The sequence below is a fragment of the Pleurodeles waltl genome, chromosome 5 (genome assembly GCF_031143425.1).
Source record: "Pleurodeles waltl isolate 20211129_DDA chromosome 5, aPleWal1.hap1.20221129, whole genome shotgun sequence".
Classification (NCBI taxonomy): domain Eukaryota; kingdom Metazoa; phylum Chordata; class Amphibia; order Caudata; family Salamandridae; genus Pleurodeles; species Pleurodeles waltl.
In genome coordinates, this window is record NC_090444.1 from 56,454,988 (window position 1) to 56,474,183 (window position 19,196).

Here is a 19,196-nt window from a genome sequence, read left to right on the forward strand (position 1 = left end):
TGGATTAGAACATTGGAACATTGGCAGCTCCATTGCAAACAATGGAGTGCTCCGCCCACAGCGGCAACATTCCAATCTTCTTTGTTAACAGCAGCAGCTGTGAACAAAGCCTCATGGAGCCTGAGGGGATTTTAATCCCCTCCGGTTCTGTGAAGCCTTTGTTTCATTTAGGAGAACATTTAGGAGAACATTCTGCCCTCTAATGGCAGAATGATCTAAAAGCCTTAGAACCCGCCATAGCAGGCTCTACCGGCTATTAGATGCCCTCTCTCTTGTGAAAGGCCCTCGCCTAACGCTCGGGCCTTTAACGTGGGAGTGGGCGTTTAATAGCCGGTAGAGCCTGCTACGGTGGGTTCTAACGCTATAATAGAACGTTTTTGTTCTTTATACTTGAGAATTTTGAATTGTGTTTTTAATTCATATTTAAGTGCAATCAATTATATACTCCTTAAATTGTGCAAAGCAAGAAAAAGATGAGAACAGCAGGAGAAAGAAATCATATTATGTGAGGCCAATTGAATTATAAAGTTATGTTATGCCATGTCATTTATCTTATGTAATATTATGTAATGCTATGTCATGTCATGTCATGCTATCTTATGTAATGTTGTATTATGCTATGTCATGCCATGTTATTCTATTTAATGTAATTTTATGCTATGGTATATCATGTCATTTGATCTTATCTTATGCAATGTTATGTTATGCTATGTCATGTCGTGTTATGCTATCTCATTTAGTATTCTGTAATGTTGGTCTTCTAAATCCCAACAACTCACTCAAAGGTTTTTGGGTGCTGTATGTGGAAAGGAAACAGTAGAGCTTAGTAACTGACTCCAGACCCCCAAGATGGTAGATTGTTTGAAGATACTTTACCTCTCACAGCAGACACACATTGTTTCCCACAGAGGTTGCAGCACTTCTTATTCTTCGGACAGTCTGTGTCACTTTGGCAATGTGGGGGAGGCAGGGGCAGATTGCACGCATCTATTTCTTTGGGGCAGGTCCCCAGATGTGGTGCATCTGTAAAACACCAACAGGATTGAACTAAAAACACAGCCATCCTGAGCTAACAGCACAACTGCCACAGGCTGTTCACAGATCCTCACACTGAATTATCCTTATAGATTGCTTGACTCCTTTGGAACTAAAGGGAAAAAGCTTCCAATATCTTCAGAGAAACTGCACACAGCTGAAACTACCATCTCTTGTAGGTTACATTAAGGTGCCTCATATAGAACCCCTTTCCTCCCTCTCATATCATCCTCCTACTCCCTCTTCTACTGCTCCTATTTTTCTTCCCCCGCACTATTTTCTCTGTGACTCCTCAGTCTACAGCTCTTCTCTAGCACTCCTCATTTTACTTCTGTCCTACGTACACTCATCTCCATACTGCTGATAGCTCTACTGATCTCCACTCTACCCTATTCTTTCTATTGCTGTTCTCTCTAATATGCCTTAGGCCATATGTACGAACACATTTTCCCATTGACACAGAATGGGAAAAACCCTTTGCTACATCTGGCCCTTAATCTCTTATTTCTTGCCACTCTTTTTTCTATCACTCCTCACTCCCGCACTTCACCGTACCACTCCTGACTCCACTGGACCTCTCTGTACCACTCTTTTCTAGCGCTCCTCGCTGTCCACAATTCTTTATGCAGCTCTTTTCTCCATCTCTCCTTCTTTCACCATGTTTCCTAGCATCAATCTTCTCTGTACAGTTCATCAGCCCACTGTTATTCTCTCTACAGTTCTTTCCTCTTCTGTTCTTTCTTCTACTCCTTGCTCTCTTATTCTTCTCTCAACTGCTCCTCTTTCACATGCTTCACTCTACGTCTCTTTTCTATACCACTCCTGACTCCATTGCTCTTCTCAATACTACTCCTGACTCTACTGCTCTTCCCTATACCACTCCTGATTCCACTGCTCATATTTATACCACTCCTGACTCTACTGCTCCTCTCTTTACCTCTCCTGACTCCACTGCTCTGCTCTATACTACTCCTGACTCTACTGCTCTTCTCTATCCCACTCCTGACTCTACTGCTCTTCTCTATACTACTCCTGACTCCACTGCTCTTCTCTATCCCACTCCTGACTCTACTGCTCTTCTCTATCCCACTCCTGACTCTACTGCTCTTCTCTATACTACTCCTGACTCTATTGCTCTGCTCCACACAACTCCTGACTCTACTGCTTTTCTCTATAACACTCCTGCCTCCCATACTGTTCTCTACTTTTCTTTTCTATACCACTAGCACCAACGCAGGCACCCTTGTACCATGATGCAAGGGTGTCTGCCTTGTTGGCAGGGCTGTTATATGTAGGAAGAGGCACCTGCACAGAAACAATCCATGGAGGTTTTTTTCCAGAATGCAGCACACGCAGTAGGAGAAAAAACATGGAGAAATAAATGTATTTCTCCTCGAATCTCCTCCCTTGAGGAGGTGTATGATTTTGATGCCTTCTCAAGTTTACACATCTTTGTAAAACTCAGAATGTGCCAAAACCTATGGATTTTGCATGGGAAAACCCACCACAATGCCCATGGAGCTCTCCCCTATTGTGGTGTAAGGAAACACAGTGACTTGTGCTGCATTTCCTTACACCTTATCTATGAGGCTATGAAAAGCTGTGCATGGCTTCGTAGATAAGGGTCTGCACTCTGCAGTGCCAGAGCACCACAAAGGTGACTCACTGTTGGCGCATGGAGCTTGTAAATAAGCCCCTATATTTATAATATGTCATAACAGAACTTTATGTACAGGGTCTAGGCCATTTGGGATTGGGGGGTGTCCAGACACTCTCAAAATAGGGTCAGAGTTTACAGTTAAAATTTTTTGTTGATAATCTACCTAAACGAGAGCTGTGATGTAAGCTAGTGATAATATTATCCCAAAATATTAATTTTAATTGTGTTTTGGAAGACAATGTTAGGAAGGAAGCGTCAGTTCAGAAAGTCCAAAGCCACAGTTTGGTGAGCCAAGATTCAATATACCTGAACCAGGGAAAAGTGGTGTTCTCATCTAGTTCCAAAAGTTCTCTCATACCCTTCTGACATGGCGCAAGCTCCTGTACTGTCCCAATCCTCTCCCAGAAGAGAAGAGGCCTTAACACTGCTATATGCTCTTCTCTCCTGAGTGCAACATCATAGAACATGGGGATAAGGGGAGTGCTTTTGGGACACGTATTCTCACTCTTGGTCAGCCTTTTCACATTTGAATGTCCCCCAAATGTTGGCACCATATAGGGCCACTACTTGTGCTTTTAAGTTATAGAGGTCAATAGCGGGAAGACTGGTCTGGGCAATGTTGCCTGATGATTTTTGAAGATTGCCATAGCTCTATGCAGAAGTACTGCCCTTTGTTTTGAATGTGAGAAGTACAGGATCATTTACTATCAAGCATAATAGCCAGACACTAAAGTTTTGGTACAGGTTCAAGCATCTTCTGCTACAGAAATAAATCCCCTCTGAATGACTTGTGGGGTCTGATCCCCCTATATTTGGTCTTAGTAGCATTAATCTCCAGTCCCTTGTTTTCACAATATGTGTTAAAATTATGCAATAATTGCTGCAATCTTCCAATCCTCCCTAACCTGCAGGGCCCCATTATTCCAATACAAGAAGTTACACAGCACTCCGTTTCTCAATCCTCACCCACTGCCTTTCTGTTATTCCAGCACAGGGCCAGGATTAAGCTCTGTCTTTATCCCTAATCCTGATCTGAAGTGCCCCAATAATGCTGTATCAGGGTTCACATACACCTAATGAACCCCCTGTTGTTCTGCGGTGCCTCCTGCTGTTCCACACTCTGACTTCTGTTTGAGGATGTAGTGGAACACATTCTTAGATGCCATCTTTATTTGGGAGGGTCTGCTTCACTTAGCTCACTCCTTTCTTTCCTTAACTCCCTTTACTCTCAATATTTTCTTTCTTCCTCACTTTTCTCTTTCCAGCTCTTAAAATCCACATATTAACAGTTTTGCTCTTTCTTACAACTGTTTATTTCTACTCCTCTCCTTTTTTTTTATTTCCCTCTTCCTCTTGCTACTTCCTCATTCAAACTTATAAAAACTTTTATATTTCCTTCCTTGTTTAATTCCTCTCTTTTTTCATCAGGTGTTCATTCTTTCACGCTATTTTCTCTTCCCTTCATTCTTTCTTTGTCTTTTTTATTTGCTCTTTCCTTTGACTCAGTAAACCTCCTTTCACTTTGTTTTTAGATCTTTCTACCTTCCTCTGCTGTTTTTCTTATCTTTATCTGTCATTTCATGTTTTACTATAAATCCCTCTTTTTCCTATCTGTATGTGAAAGCTACAAGTTACTAGTCGGGACCCTAAGTGTTAAAGTTGTTTTCCAGTTCTGTGTCTGTGGGAAATGTGTTAGTTCATACATGCCCTGGTTCTTTTATTGCGCGTTTCTCTCACCATCTCTCTTTTTTCTCTGATGTTAATTTTTTTTCACACTTCTTTCATTATTTTTTTCCTCTTTATCTTTCATTCAGTAGCTTCCTTCCTTTTTTTCCTTTGTATCATGCTTGCTCTATTCTCTTAGTTTTGTTTTCATTTTCTGGTTCTTCATTTCCATTCCTTCTTTTATTTCTTTGTGACCCCTTTCTCTTTCTTCCTTTTGTTTGTTGTATTCATTTTGCTTCTCTTTTTCTGCCCCATCCGCTTTCTCTCCTGAGGTCTAGTTATCAAAAGAGCAACAGGTGCAGTGGCGCCGGGCCCAGAAACCTATGGGCTTCACTCAACTCTAATTATTGCTCTATTTTCCTACTGAAATTGCAGTCAACCATTTTCCCTTCTTTCTCCGGAGCCCATGACAATGTAACTACGCAACTTGTCTGCTCCATATTTACTCCTGACTCCCTCTTTCCTTTCACCCTCCAATCCATCCCAAAATATATTTTTCTTATGGTGCTTTGAGCATTACACTCTCATGCCAAAAGTTTATTTCTGTTAAAGGTTTAAATGATAAATGTATATTTTTCTAAGATAGAGGAATAAGGTAACTGGAGGTGCTTTAGTTAAATCCTGGACCACTTGAATGACATGGCAGGAAAAGATGAAATTATGTGGCAGGGTTGACCAATCTGTGTAGCAAGAAAAGTCCAGTTATGAATGTACAATGCCAGTCGCTCTAACTCAAAAAAATGTGAGATCCATTGCATTGAAAATGCTTGTTATACATGTAAGGCACCCCTAAGGTAGGCCCTAGGTAGCCCCATGGGCAGGGTACAGTGCATGTTAAAGGTAGGACATTTACTAGTGTGTTTTTATCTCCTAACAGTGAAATACTGCCAAATTAGTTTTTCAATGTTGCAAGGCCTATCTCTCTCATAGGTTAACATTGGGGCAGTTTCCCTTTTGGAGGCAGATCGAGATGTATAGTGTGGGGTCTCTAAACTCACAATTTAAAAATACTTCTTTTGGAAAAGTTGTTTTTTAGATTGTCAGTTTGAAAATGCCACTTTTAGAAAGTGGGCATTTTCTTGCTTGAATCATTCTGTGACTCTGCCTGCTTGTGTATTCCCTCACTGGGTCAGACTGACAGTAGGCTGTTTGTGAATCTACACTAGACAGTCACAGAAAGAGAGCTAGGGTGTAGCCTCCATATCCTGATGGGCCATCTGGGCTAGGGTAGAAGGAGGAGTGGTCACTTACACCTGAAAGGGCTGTGCCTGCCTTCACACAATGCAGTCTCCAATCCCCTGGGGAGAGTCTGGGCAAGGCAGGATCTTGTGAACAACAGAGACGTTCCTTTTAAGTTTGCCTACTTCAAAGGCAGAAAGGGGTATAAGTATTGGACCCAAAACCCCAGATTTTTAGATTGCTTCTGGATACAAGAGGAACCTCTCCAAAGGAGACAAGCTCAAGAGCTAGAGGAGGAGTATTGCCCATTTGCCTGTGACTGTGCTTTGCTGCGTTGGTCTGCAGTTGCTGCTTCTGCCTAAAAGAGGACAAAGGCTGGACTTTGTGGTATATTCCTGCTAGTGAAGTGCCTCCAAGGGCTTGGACTGAGTTTTCCTCTTATTTTGAAGTCTCAGGGCCATCAAAGATTTCCTCTGCCAGCACCTGGTCTCTCTGCTGAAACTCTTGCACTGCCAAGTGGTGCCGTCCCCAGTCCCTGGTCCCTTGAAAGGTGAAGCTGGTGGAACCTACGTGGAAATCCACGCACAGGAGCTGTGCGGGGAAAATATCGACACACCACCTGCAATCCGACTTTAAAAATGATGCGCCACCTGCATCACAGCTGAAAATGGATGTTCCACCTGCATTGTGGTTGAGAAATCGATGCATCACCTGCTTTGCAGCTGAAGAAATGACACAATATCCACTTGCGGCTGCTGAAAATGGCACAAACCCCACGCAGCACAGTTTTTCATCACCGTGCAGCTGGATTTTGCACGCATCATCGCTAGGCGTCAAAATCAATGTGAACCTGCACGGATCGGAGGTACTGCATCCAGAAATTGACACATCGCTCTCTTGTGGGAGAGAAAACCGGTGCATTGCCTACCCGACCATAGAAGAAACGATGCACGGCCTCATTTGAGAATATATAATTGACATATTTCTAACTTTTCTGCCGCACGTTCGCCCGTGCAGCTTTATTTTTGACGCAGACCAGGTACTTTATCTAACAACAATGTATCCATTGTTTTTTATGGACTAAAATTCTACATTTTAATAATTCATACTTGTGTATGTTGGATTTTTGTAATTTTGGTCTTGTTTGATTTAGATTAGGTAATTATTGGCTATTTTTCTGGACTGGTGTGGTGTCCATTTTGGTAGTGTTTTCACTGTATTACTGTGTGTTTTGGTACAATACTTTACACTTTGCCTTTGAGATAAGCCTGAATGCGTGTGCCATGTAACCAAGGGGGTGAGCAATGGTTACCTTAAGTGTGTACCTCCAATGCCCTGACTAGCGTGAAGGTCCCTGATTAGACAGAGTGCAAACTGACTGCCAACCAGAGACCCCATTTCTAACAATTCCCCTCCCAAGAACTCTGCCACACTCTATCAGACTATTTGCACAGCAAGATAGCCAACATCTACAACAACATCTAGCCCCAATTCACCGCTATTAACTTCAACAACCTCAACCCAACCACCCACACCAACCAAGTAATCACCACATGAAACCAGATCACCACGTACAACACTGTAGCCATCATGTCCACCATCCACTCTGGAGCACACACCAATCCCAGTCCCCATCACTTATTCAACCTAGGAACTAAGGAATTCTGTACAGAACTCACCAACATCCTCAATGCCGCCATTACAATGGTAGCCTTCGTTAACAGATGGAAGCATGCAGAGGTAAAACCGCTTCTCAAGAAAATCTCTGCGGATCCCAGTGAACTGAAAAATTACTGCGCCACCTCACTGCTCCTATACACCACAAAAGTCAAAATATTGGTTGCAAGGTCACAGTTTTCCACACTAACATGCAGGGAGGCACCTCAGGCGTCATGGATTTCTTCTGACAGTGTGGAGAACTGGTGTATGCACAGTTACCACACAACTGGGGTGGGATCTGATGCACAGTACATTTGCATGCTCCAGTTTTGTTAATCCCTGGAATAAACATATCTGCTTTACATAAACACCCCATGAGCCTTCAAATGACTTTGCTACATCTCTACAGAAGAACAAGAACTGCTGAATATTATGGTACAATTACCTGGAACGAAGTTGCCCAAGAACAGAGGCTGTTCAACGATGCTGAACTTTTCTTTGGGAGCATCCTGCCATTTGTCCAAGCTAAAGCAACAGCTCGTTGAATCCAAGGTGGTAGCTCCTCAAACTCATCAACACCACCAATGATGGCTTCAGCCATTGAAGAGGAAATGTGTACCCTAAGAATGATGATGCTGCAACACCGTTACGTACTGGACCTTATGACAGTCATGCAAGGTGGAGTGCAGCAAGATAAGATCTGCATGCTGCACATTCATCCCAGCAAATGATAGAGAAAATCGAACTTCATCAGAAGCAATACAGACACTGCATAATTTTGATACTACAATGATAGAGGAAGGAGGTGCACCAGATAGTGGTTCAGTGGTTGGTTTGCAACACTACCATCATGGATGTCGGGACTGTTGGGGACTTTGTTACCAATTACTGTGATCTTGTTACTGATAGATTGTAAGATACAAGTAATTTTAGCATGCATTTGGAGAATAACCGCTAAGGTGGCAGGGGCGTTTTCAGTTAGAATTCCAACACAGGTAGTAGATTAGTAGGACAGCACTTATTACCTGCTGCCAAGGGCAGGTCTGAATGAAGTAGATGAAATATCAAATAGAGAAGGGAATGTTGTATGGTATATAAACAAGTAACATGATGTAAAAAATACGAAACACAAAAATATCACACAACATCAGGACCAAGCCAAAACCACATAGCTGTTTAAAGTTAAGAAAAGGTTTAGGCCCAACTCCCACACTTACCGGAATAAGGTGAAAAGTTACCTTAAGAATGGAGTCAAATAGGAAACTTGAAAGGGTTTTTATTTAAAGGCCAACTAATGCCTAACTGATCTAAAAGCATTTACAACATCAGCACACAACTCACCCGGCACACACTCCATGCCTTCAAACAGATTGTGGCCTGATTAGACAATAAGTCCATAATTGAAGAAGCTTAGAACACATTGGTGCTTGATTAAACAATGGATGCAGGTAAGAAACTAAAGGGCATATTTATAGTCCCCTGGTGCCACCTTGCACCACACTAGCACCATTATTTTTTACATTAATGAGGCCCAACAGGGCTGAAATCCCTGCGCCATATTTACTGAGTAGCACAATGCATGCATTGTGCCACTCTGTAACCCTTTGTGCTACATTATACCTGCGCCAGGCATACTGTATGCAAAGTGGGCGTTCCCCTGTTAGGGGGGGCTGGAAAATTGGTGCAAGGTGCTCAGAGCAGGCATTAAAAGGGGGCTTCCATTATTTAGAATGGACCCCTATGTACTCTGCAAGAGTAGCGCCAACATTTTGGAGCTGCTCCTGCAGAGTACATGAATAGCGTCAAGAAAAATGACACTATAGCCCCCTACCCTGCGCCATGGTGCACCGTATTATAAATACGACGCACACATGGTGGCGGTAGGGGAGTACTAAGGGGCGGAGGGAAAGTGGCGCTGCACTCGGTGCAGCACCACTTTCCTTAAATCTGCCCCTAAGGGCCATATTTATGGATGGTTAGCGTCACCTTAGCACTTATTTTGGCACTAAAATGGTGCTAACCTAACTCTATATTTTTATTTCGAGTCTATGCCCATCAAGAGTCAAAATTTTGGAGATAGCACTAAGTTTAGGATGCGCAAACCCATCTTTCGTCACTGAGATGCAAGGTAGGCGTTCCCATTCTAAACATGATGCTAGCCCCCCCCAGAGCCATTTTAACCTCCCGGCGCAGAAACTACATGTGGGTGGGAAGAGGAACTATATAATGGCACTAAGCCCGCTAGGCAGGAGTCATTTTTTGGCTGCTTGTGCATCAGTAACTGTCGCTCGGCTGACTAGCAGCAAAAGTTTTCCCGCTAACCAGCATAACATCATTTCTGACCCACTAGCGCCATTCCCCCTAAAGCCACCCCGACTAGCGTCTTTTTTTTTTTGCTAGCCATTCCTTAGTGCCACTGTGCGTCATTCCATAAATATGACACACGGATGGCTTTAAGGAATGGTGTTAGCCAGCGTTGAGAAAAATGACACACAACTGCATTAGCGCAGTTGTGCGCTATTCTTCATTTATATGGGCCTACATTCTGAGCACACGGAGCCCTCAGACACACAGTGCTGCCAGCACACAATCTAAGGAGTGCACATCTACTATGAAACACCCATGCGTTCTTAGACAAAAAACATGCCCTGTCAAAAAGCATTGTTAAATGGTTAATGAAATGTCTAATGGTTTAGTTCATGAATTCAGGGTAATACAGTCACATGTCTTTAAGTGTTTTCTGCCTTGAATTTGTAATAACTTACAAATTACTTATTATTTACTATGTGGAATAAAGCCTTGCATTGAATTGTATAAAAAGGTCTGCCTGCGGGAACAGGCATTTGAGATAAACTGCTTAGGGAGCTTGAGGGTGCTGAGGTGCAGTCTGGAGTGATCTTCTCCCTGTCGCAAGTTAGTACATACTGTCTTTGGATTGCCAAGAAGAGTCTGCATTTCTATTTGAGATGGGAGCGTTTTGCCCACCTCGTAACATGTTCATGTGTTATTTAGTGCATATGATTCAGACAGCTGCTTATGCTGCTTTATATTGTCTTTCTGATCTTGTAAATATGACCTCAGTAACTTGAATTGTGTGTTTCCCTTTTTCTTATTATTAAGAATTTACTTTGCAAAGCTATTTTGATTGATACAGTTGAGACATTATTGTATGCTATTGTGATATAGGATTGGGCATTGTATCTTCAGATGGCAGTTTATTCCTTCTTTCCACTTTGTGTACTTTCAGTGCTTTGCTCCAGTTCAAATCTTTTCACAGCTAGTAGAAAGATCCCACACCAGATGCAAGACTACCACATCAATTAAGAAACAATTTTGATTCCATCTAACAAGAGCCCCACATATGAAGCAGGGCTTCTACTGATAACTATTTTGGAATGGTAACGAGTACATTTGAATAATGAGCAATACTCCATATGGAATGTCTATGAGCTTCCCAAAACTTGCAATGAGGCTATAATTAGGCGTACACTTGGTAAATTTGTAAATTTAAAGTTAGATTAGGGACCGCTGGGATTCAGCTTCCAGTTTCCAAGGAGAGCTCTATGGTGTGCACATCAACACATCACACTATCTAACAAGCTGTAATAGGATCAGAGCAGTGAATCTGTGCCCTGTTCATAGTCAGGCTTACATTAGTACCGTGGCTGTCACAGGGTCTGTACACCCAAAGCCACAGCTATGGCTGGCAGCACTTCTGGACCCCAACACAGTCAGTATCATGGTGGCATGTTCTGGGCAGAGGACTCATCATGCAGGTAAAGTTTACTGTAGGGCGCACACCAGACTTCTCTATCAATAAAACAACATTTGCAGAGACATTACATGACTTTATGATGCTAAATAATCACCAGGGGAAAAATATCACCAACTGTGAATTTCACACGAGAACTGCGTGATGCCCTCACCCATGGATTTTCAGTAGGAAAAGCATCCTATAAGTCTCAGAATTTCTTAGAAAAGAAGGACTTATCAGTGTGAAGCCCTGGTTGAAATTATGAAGATAGTAACTAAAGATATGCGTCCATCACATCAGCCACCATTCATCACAGTCTCAGTTAGACACACCCCTGTTGTATGGAAGATAGTATAATAAAGTATTGTATATATAGAATGCCTTATCTTTCAATACTGTTTTGTGTTATCACTTTTGTTGACGATGTAATGAATATAGGTGACTCAACATTACATTTGCCACATGGGGCCTGATTTAGATCTTGGCACTATTACTGCCAAATCGCCGCAGCAGCAGACAGTTTGGGTGTGATAAAAGTTGTGAGAGTGTCTGCGTTGGTATAAAAGTTGTGAGAGTGTCTGTTTAGGTGTGAGAGTGGGTGTGAGAATGCCTATCTGGGTGTGAGAGTGTCTGTGTTGGTGTGACAGTGGGTGTGAGAGTGTCTGTCCGGGTGCGACAGTGGGTGTGAGAGTGTAAAAATCTGGCTTGGTGTGTGGTGGGTACCTAAGGTATTTACACTTATACCAGGTCCAGGCATCCCCTATTAGTGAAATGTAGGCAGTGTCTAGAAGCCAGGTTTGCTAGAGGTAGCTGTGGGTGATCAGTCAAGACTTATCTGGGAGACATGCAAAGCTCATGCAATACCACTGTAGTCACACATCACTTACACACATGAAAGAATACACTCAGTGTTACAAAAAGTAAAGTACTTTATTATGGTAACACAACACCAAAATTACTATAGAGATAATACTCCCTTGGGGTGAAGTAATACACACGTTATATAGACTAGTTATCAGAAATAGGCATTAGAATATTTAGAAAACAGTCAAAATAATATAAAACACAATAGAGAATACGGGACCTCGGGGGAGCACAAACCATACTCTAAAAAGATGGAATGCAAGAGTGTCACCCCCACCCAGGTAAGTGGAGTGAGTAGAGGGTTGATAGGGGTACCAGGAACACACAAAGGTAAGTATCACAACACCCCCCAGCAACCAGGAGAGCAGAAGTAAATTACTAGAATTTCCCCAGAACACCAACTTAGAAGAAAAGAAGAGAATTGCAAAACCCAGAGATGACTGCAAGAAACCAACGGTGGATTCCTGAGGAGGAAGACCTGTGGAAAGAGGGGACTGAGTCCATAATAGCCAGCAGAGTCCAGTGGGGGCAGGAGCCCCTACCCACCAAGCTGAAGATAGAAGGAGTTGGTCAACGGTGAGGGAGAAAAGACATTACTGCAGCCCTTGAGTTGGAGTTAGAGTTGAGTTCTTGGAGGATGCAGTTGATGTCCCAGGCCGGAAGGAAGATTGCAGTCAGGTTTGCTTGTCTGGATTACACCAACAAGCCTTGGCACAGGCAAGACTCGCGGTTGGTGGAAAGTGGAGCTGCCGGGGACCAGCAAGGTCCAGGAGGACTAAACCTGGGAGGTGGAGTCAGAGGGGGCCTCAGCATCGCAGAGAGCCCAGAGAAGCACAGGCAACATGCACAGACGTCCCACAGGATGGGAACACAGAAGATGCAAATGGAGCCCATGCAGCACTACAAAAAGAACTCCCACGATGCAGGAGAGCCACTTAGGTTGCTGTGCATCACAGGAAGGAGTGCTAGTAGCTAGAGCTACAGGAAGACTGAAGACTCCTTGGAAGAAGTGTCAACAAGCCTTGACAACTGCAAAGGATGCAGTGCACAGGGGTACTGTCCTTCGTGGGAAGGCAAGGGCTTACCTCCACCCAAGTTGGACAGCTGGTAGAGAGGACTGTCTGACCCGCTTCTGACCACTTCCTTTGTTGCAGGATCCACGCAGCTCAGCAGGAGAGGGGATTCAAGCAGCCAGTTGTTGTTGCTGTTGATGCCTGCAGATGTTGGGGAGTGACTCCTTCACGTCAAGGGAGATTCCTTCTTCTTTCCTGTGCAGACTGAAGACGGGCTGTCCGCAAAGGATGCACAACCGGGGAAATGTTGCAAAAGCTGGAAGGGGCCAGAGAAACAATGTTGCAGGCAAAATCTTTATCTTTGTTGCAGATTGTCAGGTCCTAGAGATTCCAGGAGCAGTTTCTTTGATCAGAGGTAGAAGTAAGTGATGCAGAGCGATCTTGCTGGAATCTTGCAAGCCGAATCTGAGGAATCACCAAAAAGAGAGACCTGAAAGGGGGATTGGTCACCTAGCTGGGGGACCACCTATCAGGAGGGGGCTCTGATGTCACCTGTCTGGCCTGGCCACTCAGATGCTCCCAGAGTTCCCTGTCAACCTTGGATTCAAGATGGCAAAACCCAGGAACCCTCGGGTGGAGCTCTGGGTACCAACCCTGGGGTGGTGATGGACAGGGGAGTGGTCACTCCCCTTTCCATTGTCCTGTTTTGTGCCTGAGTAGGGACTGTAGGTCCCTGAACTGGTGTAGGCTGGTTTATTCATGAAGGGCACCAAATGTGCCCTTCAAAGCATACCCGTGGCTTGGGGAAGCTACGCCTCCCAAGCCATTTAGCACCTATTTCCTAAGGGATTGGGTGTAACACCCCTCTCCCAAAGGAAATCCTTTGCTCTGCCTTCCTGGCCTTGATCTGGTCAAGCAACAGGAAGGCAGAAACCTGTCTGAGGGGTGGCAGAAGCTGAGGCTGCCTGGAAAACCTCAGAAGGATGTGGAAGCAATGCTGGGGGTCCTCTAAGAAGCCCCCAGAGTGCATGTAATCATGCAACCAATACTTGCGAAAATAATGGGGGATGATTCCAACACGTTTGATACAAAACATGCCTAGATCCAGAGTTACCATTATGTAGCTGGACATAGGTAGTGACCTATGTCCAGTACACACGTAAAATGGCGTTCCTGCACTCACAAAGTCCAGGAAAGTGGGTCTGAAGTTTGTGAGGGCACCTCTGCTAGTGCAGGGGTGCCCTCACAAACAGGTACATGCATCCTTTTCCCCGAGCTGAGAGGGCCTACCATAGGGGTGACTTATAGTGACCTGGTGCATTGATCTATAGTGAAAATGGGTGCATGCACCCGGTTCACGCAGACTGCAATGGCAGGCCTGCAGAACCCTTTGCATGGGCTCCCTATAGGTTACAGAATAATTGCTGCAGCCTATAGGGATCCCCTGCAACTCCAATGCCCTGGGTACCTAGGTACCACAAACTAGGGGCTTTCATGGAAGGCCAGTATGCCAATTGTGGGATGAAATACAGAGTTTTGGGAGTGAGAGCATAATCACTGGGCCCCTGGTTAGCAGGATCCCAGTGAACACAATTAAACACGCTGGCATCAGGCAGAAAAGAGGGTAACAATGCCAAGAAAGAGGGTACTTTCCTACAGAGAGTGCCTGTCTGGGTGTGAGAGTGTCTGTATTGTTATCAGAGCAGTTGTGATAGTGTATGTCTGGTTGTGAGAGGGTGTATTAGAATGTCAGACTGGGTGTGAAAGGGTTATGTCTAGATGTGAGACTGGGTATGAAATAGTGTGTCTGGCTGGGAGGCTGCATGTGAGAGTGAGTGTCTGGCTGAGACACTGGGTGTGACAGTGTCTGTGACTGAGTGTGAGAGTGTGTAGAGGGATGCCAAAAGTGTGTACAACCATTTGTACATATTTTTTGAAGTTTTACAAGATCTGTAGATGCACTGGTGGATTTACACCGAGATCCGCTCTGAGCCCTGCTGGGGATCATCAGATCTCAGAAAACATAAAAAATATTACTTATGCATTTTTTACAAGGTATGTATATCTAAGGCACCTTTATATGATCCCCCTGGAGTCAGGGACCTCTTCCCTGACCCCATCTTGTACATTGTCCCCCTCATTTCAGCCCCGGGGACCATTTCCCAATAAAGCAAAATGGTGGCCACAATCTCCCTGCCAGATTGTGGCCAGCCAATCAGATTCTTCCTGTGGTGGGTGGATCTGTGGATTGACCTGCAGTAGATTTGTGGAGGAGCTGCATCCCTAGATATCTATAGTTTTTGTTTTCCTTAAATAGCTCTAGTTCTATGGAAACATGGTCCTAACTATAACTACCTAATGGCGACTATATAAAGATATTAACCCAGAAAGTATGATATTTTCATGATTTGGAGAAAATGTGCTCAGATGTTTTTGAGTTCAAAATGTAAAGATATCAGTACTGTTGGTCCCATAGGAGTCCGGTGGGACCACAACATAGAAATCTGTGAAGGCCTTTTTCCTCATTAGCCTACTTGGTACTATGGACTCAGTGGTCCTGATGCACTGAAGAGCTTTGAAGGAGCAGTCAAAAGCTCCTGCAGAAGTCCACAAGAACCCCTTGGGGTCATGTGAGACTCCTGCAGCAGACAGCCCAGACGACTCTGAGCTACAATGGGAGTGCAACAGTACTAATAAAAAAACGTTAAAAAAAGTAAAGTGTGGTTTTAGAGTCTGTGGGAGGTTGAGCATTCAGGTAGGGTTGTTTAACAATGAGGGGCTGGCAATGAGGTCTACATCAGGCTGGGCCCTGGGGCCAACTCCATGTTGCACATTGTTAGACTTGGCATCCTTGGTGTGGTCCCCCCTAACTTTTTGCCTTTGTTCCCCAAGTTGTTGATGTGTGCTGGACTCTGGTTTTGCTGTCTTTGATACTCTGGGCACTTTACCACTGCTATCCAGTGCTAAAGTGCAAGTGCTCCTATGGGAAATGTATGTGTAATTGGATTTCCATTATTGGCATATTTGATTTACTAGTAAGTCCCTAGTACAGTGCACTAGAGGTGTCCAGGGCCTGTAAATCAAATGCTACTAGTGGGCATGTAGCACTGGTTGTGCCACCCAAATTAGTAGCCCTGTAAACATGGCTCAGACCTGTACTGCAGTGTCTTTGTTTGCAGTTTTCAACTGCCAATTCGATTTGGCAAGTGTATCCACTTGCCAAGCCTAAACCGTCCCCATTTATATATGCAAGGCACCCCTAAGGGAGGCTCTAGGTAGCCCCATGGGCAGGTGCAGTGTATGTTAAAGGTGGAAATGTACTTATGTGTTTTACATGTCCTGACAGTGAAATACTGCCAAATTCGGTTTTCACTGTTGCAAGGCCTATCTCTCTCATAGGTTAACATAGGGGCTAGCTTTAAATGTTATTAAAGCTCAAATTCCCTTTAGGAGCAGATAGAAATGTGTAGTTTGCGGTCTCTGAACTCACAATTTAAAAATACATATTTTAGTAAAGTTGGTTTTTAGATTGTGTGTTTGAAAATGCCACTTTTAGAAAGTAGGCATTTTCTTATTTAAACCGTTCTGTGACTCTGCTTGTTTGTGGATTCCCTGTCTGGGTCAGTTTGACAGTTGGGCTGTTGGCACTTCTCTCTAGACAGTGACACAAAGAGAGCTGGGGTGTAGCCTGCATATCCTGATGGGCCATCTGTGCTCAGTGGAGGGGAGGAGTGGTCACTTACACCTGAAAGGGCTGGGCCTGCCCTCACACAATGCAGTCTCCAACCCCCTAGTGTGTGTCTGGGGCCTAGCCTGGGCAAGGCAGGAGCTTTCAAACAAGAGAGACTTTTCTTTGAAGTTTACCTACTTCAAAGGCAGAAAGGAGTATAAGTAGTGGACCCAAAACCCCTGAAAATTAGATTACTTCAAGGATTCAAGAGGAACCTCTGCCTGGAGAAGAGCTGAAGAGCTGAGGAGAAGTGCTGCCCTGGCCTTTGACTATGCTGTGTTGGGCTATCCTGCAGTTGCTGCTTCTGCCTGTGCAAGGGGACGGAGACTGGACCTTGTGGTATATTCCTGCTTGAGAAGTATCTAATGGCTTGGATTAGAGCTTGCCTCCTGTTTTGAAGCCTCAGGGACAGCAAAGGCTTCACCAGCCAGACCTGAGTCTACTTGCTGTGGACTCTAGCTTGCAAGAGGGTGCCATTCCAGTTCCTGGACCCCTGGAAGTGAATTCCTGGACAAAAACAAGTCTAACGACGTTGGACGATGCTGTGCGACTTCGCAAAGGATGCTGCTGTCTGGAACCATGACGCTGCTTGCCCCGAAGCCGTGAACCTCACTGAGTGCGATGCTGATGACCCAGTAAGCTGACGCCACTACCCCGAAACTACAACACCACCTGTCCCAAGGCTATTGACCTTGTAGAAGTCCGACAGCACTGTAGGCTTCACATCTCTGCAGCTGCTGATCCCTCCCGACTTCGCTGACACTGGCGTGTCGTAAGTCCAACATTCATAACGGCCCAATGCCATTGCCGCGCCTGCAGCCCTGTGACATCATCACAACCCTGTGAGGTTGCCCCGCAGCATCGTGATTCCGCCGGACTTTGCATCTGTCAGAACAAAGGGACCGACTTCGCATCTGATACCGCTTCACCTAAACTGCCCTGCAGTGAGGGCCCGACGCCGCTGCATGACGCCTCTATCCTTCTGTCCCGTGGCACCATAACTGATGCAGCATCAGACCCAGCGATGCCGCTCTCCCCAACTCCGTGCATCAGCCTGTTTTCTACTTGTTTCTTAAGGTACTGTACTTGGAGGTCGAACGACTCCGTAAACTACGCCATTGACGTTGCATTGTAGGAAACGACTCCATCACGACATCGCATAATATCAACTTGCAGTATTTGTGCCTCAAGGCACTGTTTTCATGCTATTAAGTGGTAAATTAATATTTTTTAACTGTATGTTGTGGATGTTATCCTATTTGGTCTTGTTTTGTTCAGATAAATATTAACTATTTTTCTAAACCTGTGTTGTGTTATTTTGTAGTGTTTTCATTGTATTACTGTGTGTGTTGGTACAAATACTTCACACATTGCTTCTGAAGTTAAGCCTGCCTGCTTGTGCAAGCTACCAAGGGGGTGAGCAGGGGTTAACTGAGGGTGATTCTCTTTTACCCTGACCAGAGTGAGGGTCATTTGTTGGACAGGGGATAACCTGACTGCCAACCAAAAAAAAAAATTTCTAACACACATGTGGAAAGGTTATGGTGGTCATTACAACCCTGGCGGTCGGTGTTAAAGCGGCGGTAAGACCGCCAACAGGCCGGTGTTATAAAAAAATTTAATTACTACCGTGGCGGAAACCGCCAACAAAGACAGCCACTTTTACACTCCGACCATCACGGCAGTACAAACAAACAGCATGGCGGTCACCGCCAACAGACAGGTGGGAGACAATGTACTACCCACAGTATTACACCAGGGCAATCCGCCACCTTTTCCGGGGTGGATTCACTGCGAACAAAAACACGGCGGAAACAGGACTCCGAAGGGAAAACGCTCACCTCTGCACACCCCACGAGGAACCAGGACGCCATGGAACCAGACCTTCAAATATTCCCAGCCTTCATCTTCTTGCTCCTCTACCAGGAGCACGAACGCCGGCGCAAAAGACCACAGTGAGTTCTGCACCTACGACACAGGGGAGGGGGAAGGGAAAAAACAGAACACACACATGCAACACGCAACACCCCCACCTTCACCCACTACAACACACACACAAATACATCATGATACAGTACAGTTACACCCCCCAATCCCCCGGAAGAATGCAAAGACAAAAGGAAATGAGATGAACGATTGCAATATATTAAAATTCAGTAGTCAAATAATATACATACACTATTTACAAATATATACACCAAGAATATTAGTCCAGGGTATTCCACCATTAAAGTCCGTGGACCACTGGGCCCACACTGTATGGGCGAGGCCCACACTAGATATCCAAACGTGACGGAGAGAACACTGCAGGGGCATCAGATTGAAATAAAACAGGCACCTCAGGGGGAAGGGAAAGGGGGGGCACCTCAGCCAGTTGAGTGCACGACGCCAAATCCACGAGGGGGCCCCATGCCCACTGTTCAATCCTGGGGAGTGCAAAGCCACAGTCTCTCAAGTCTCTACAGTGGGTGTGTTGCCCACTGCTATATCCTGGGGAGTGCAATGCCACAGTCTCTCAAGTCTCTACAGTGGGTGGTTTGCCCACTGCGCAATCCTGGGGAGTGCAAAGCCACAGTC

General features: G+C 44.8%; 1 protein-coding gene across 1 annotated transcript in view; it reads right to left on the minus strand.

The window, feature by feature from the left end:
- Window positions 1-19,196, minus strand: part of LOC138296982 (WAP four-disulfide core domain protein 8-like) — a 158,438-nt gene that overhangs the window by 15,715 nt on the left and 123,527 nt on the right. The window contains exon 6 of the mRNA XM_069236499.1: window positions 877-1,023. Within this exon, the coding sequence (XP_069092600.1) occupies window positions 877-1,023 (147 nt within the window). The remainder of the gene's footprint in view (window positions 1-876; window positions 1,024-19,196) is intronic.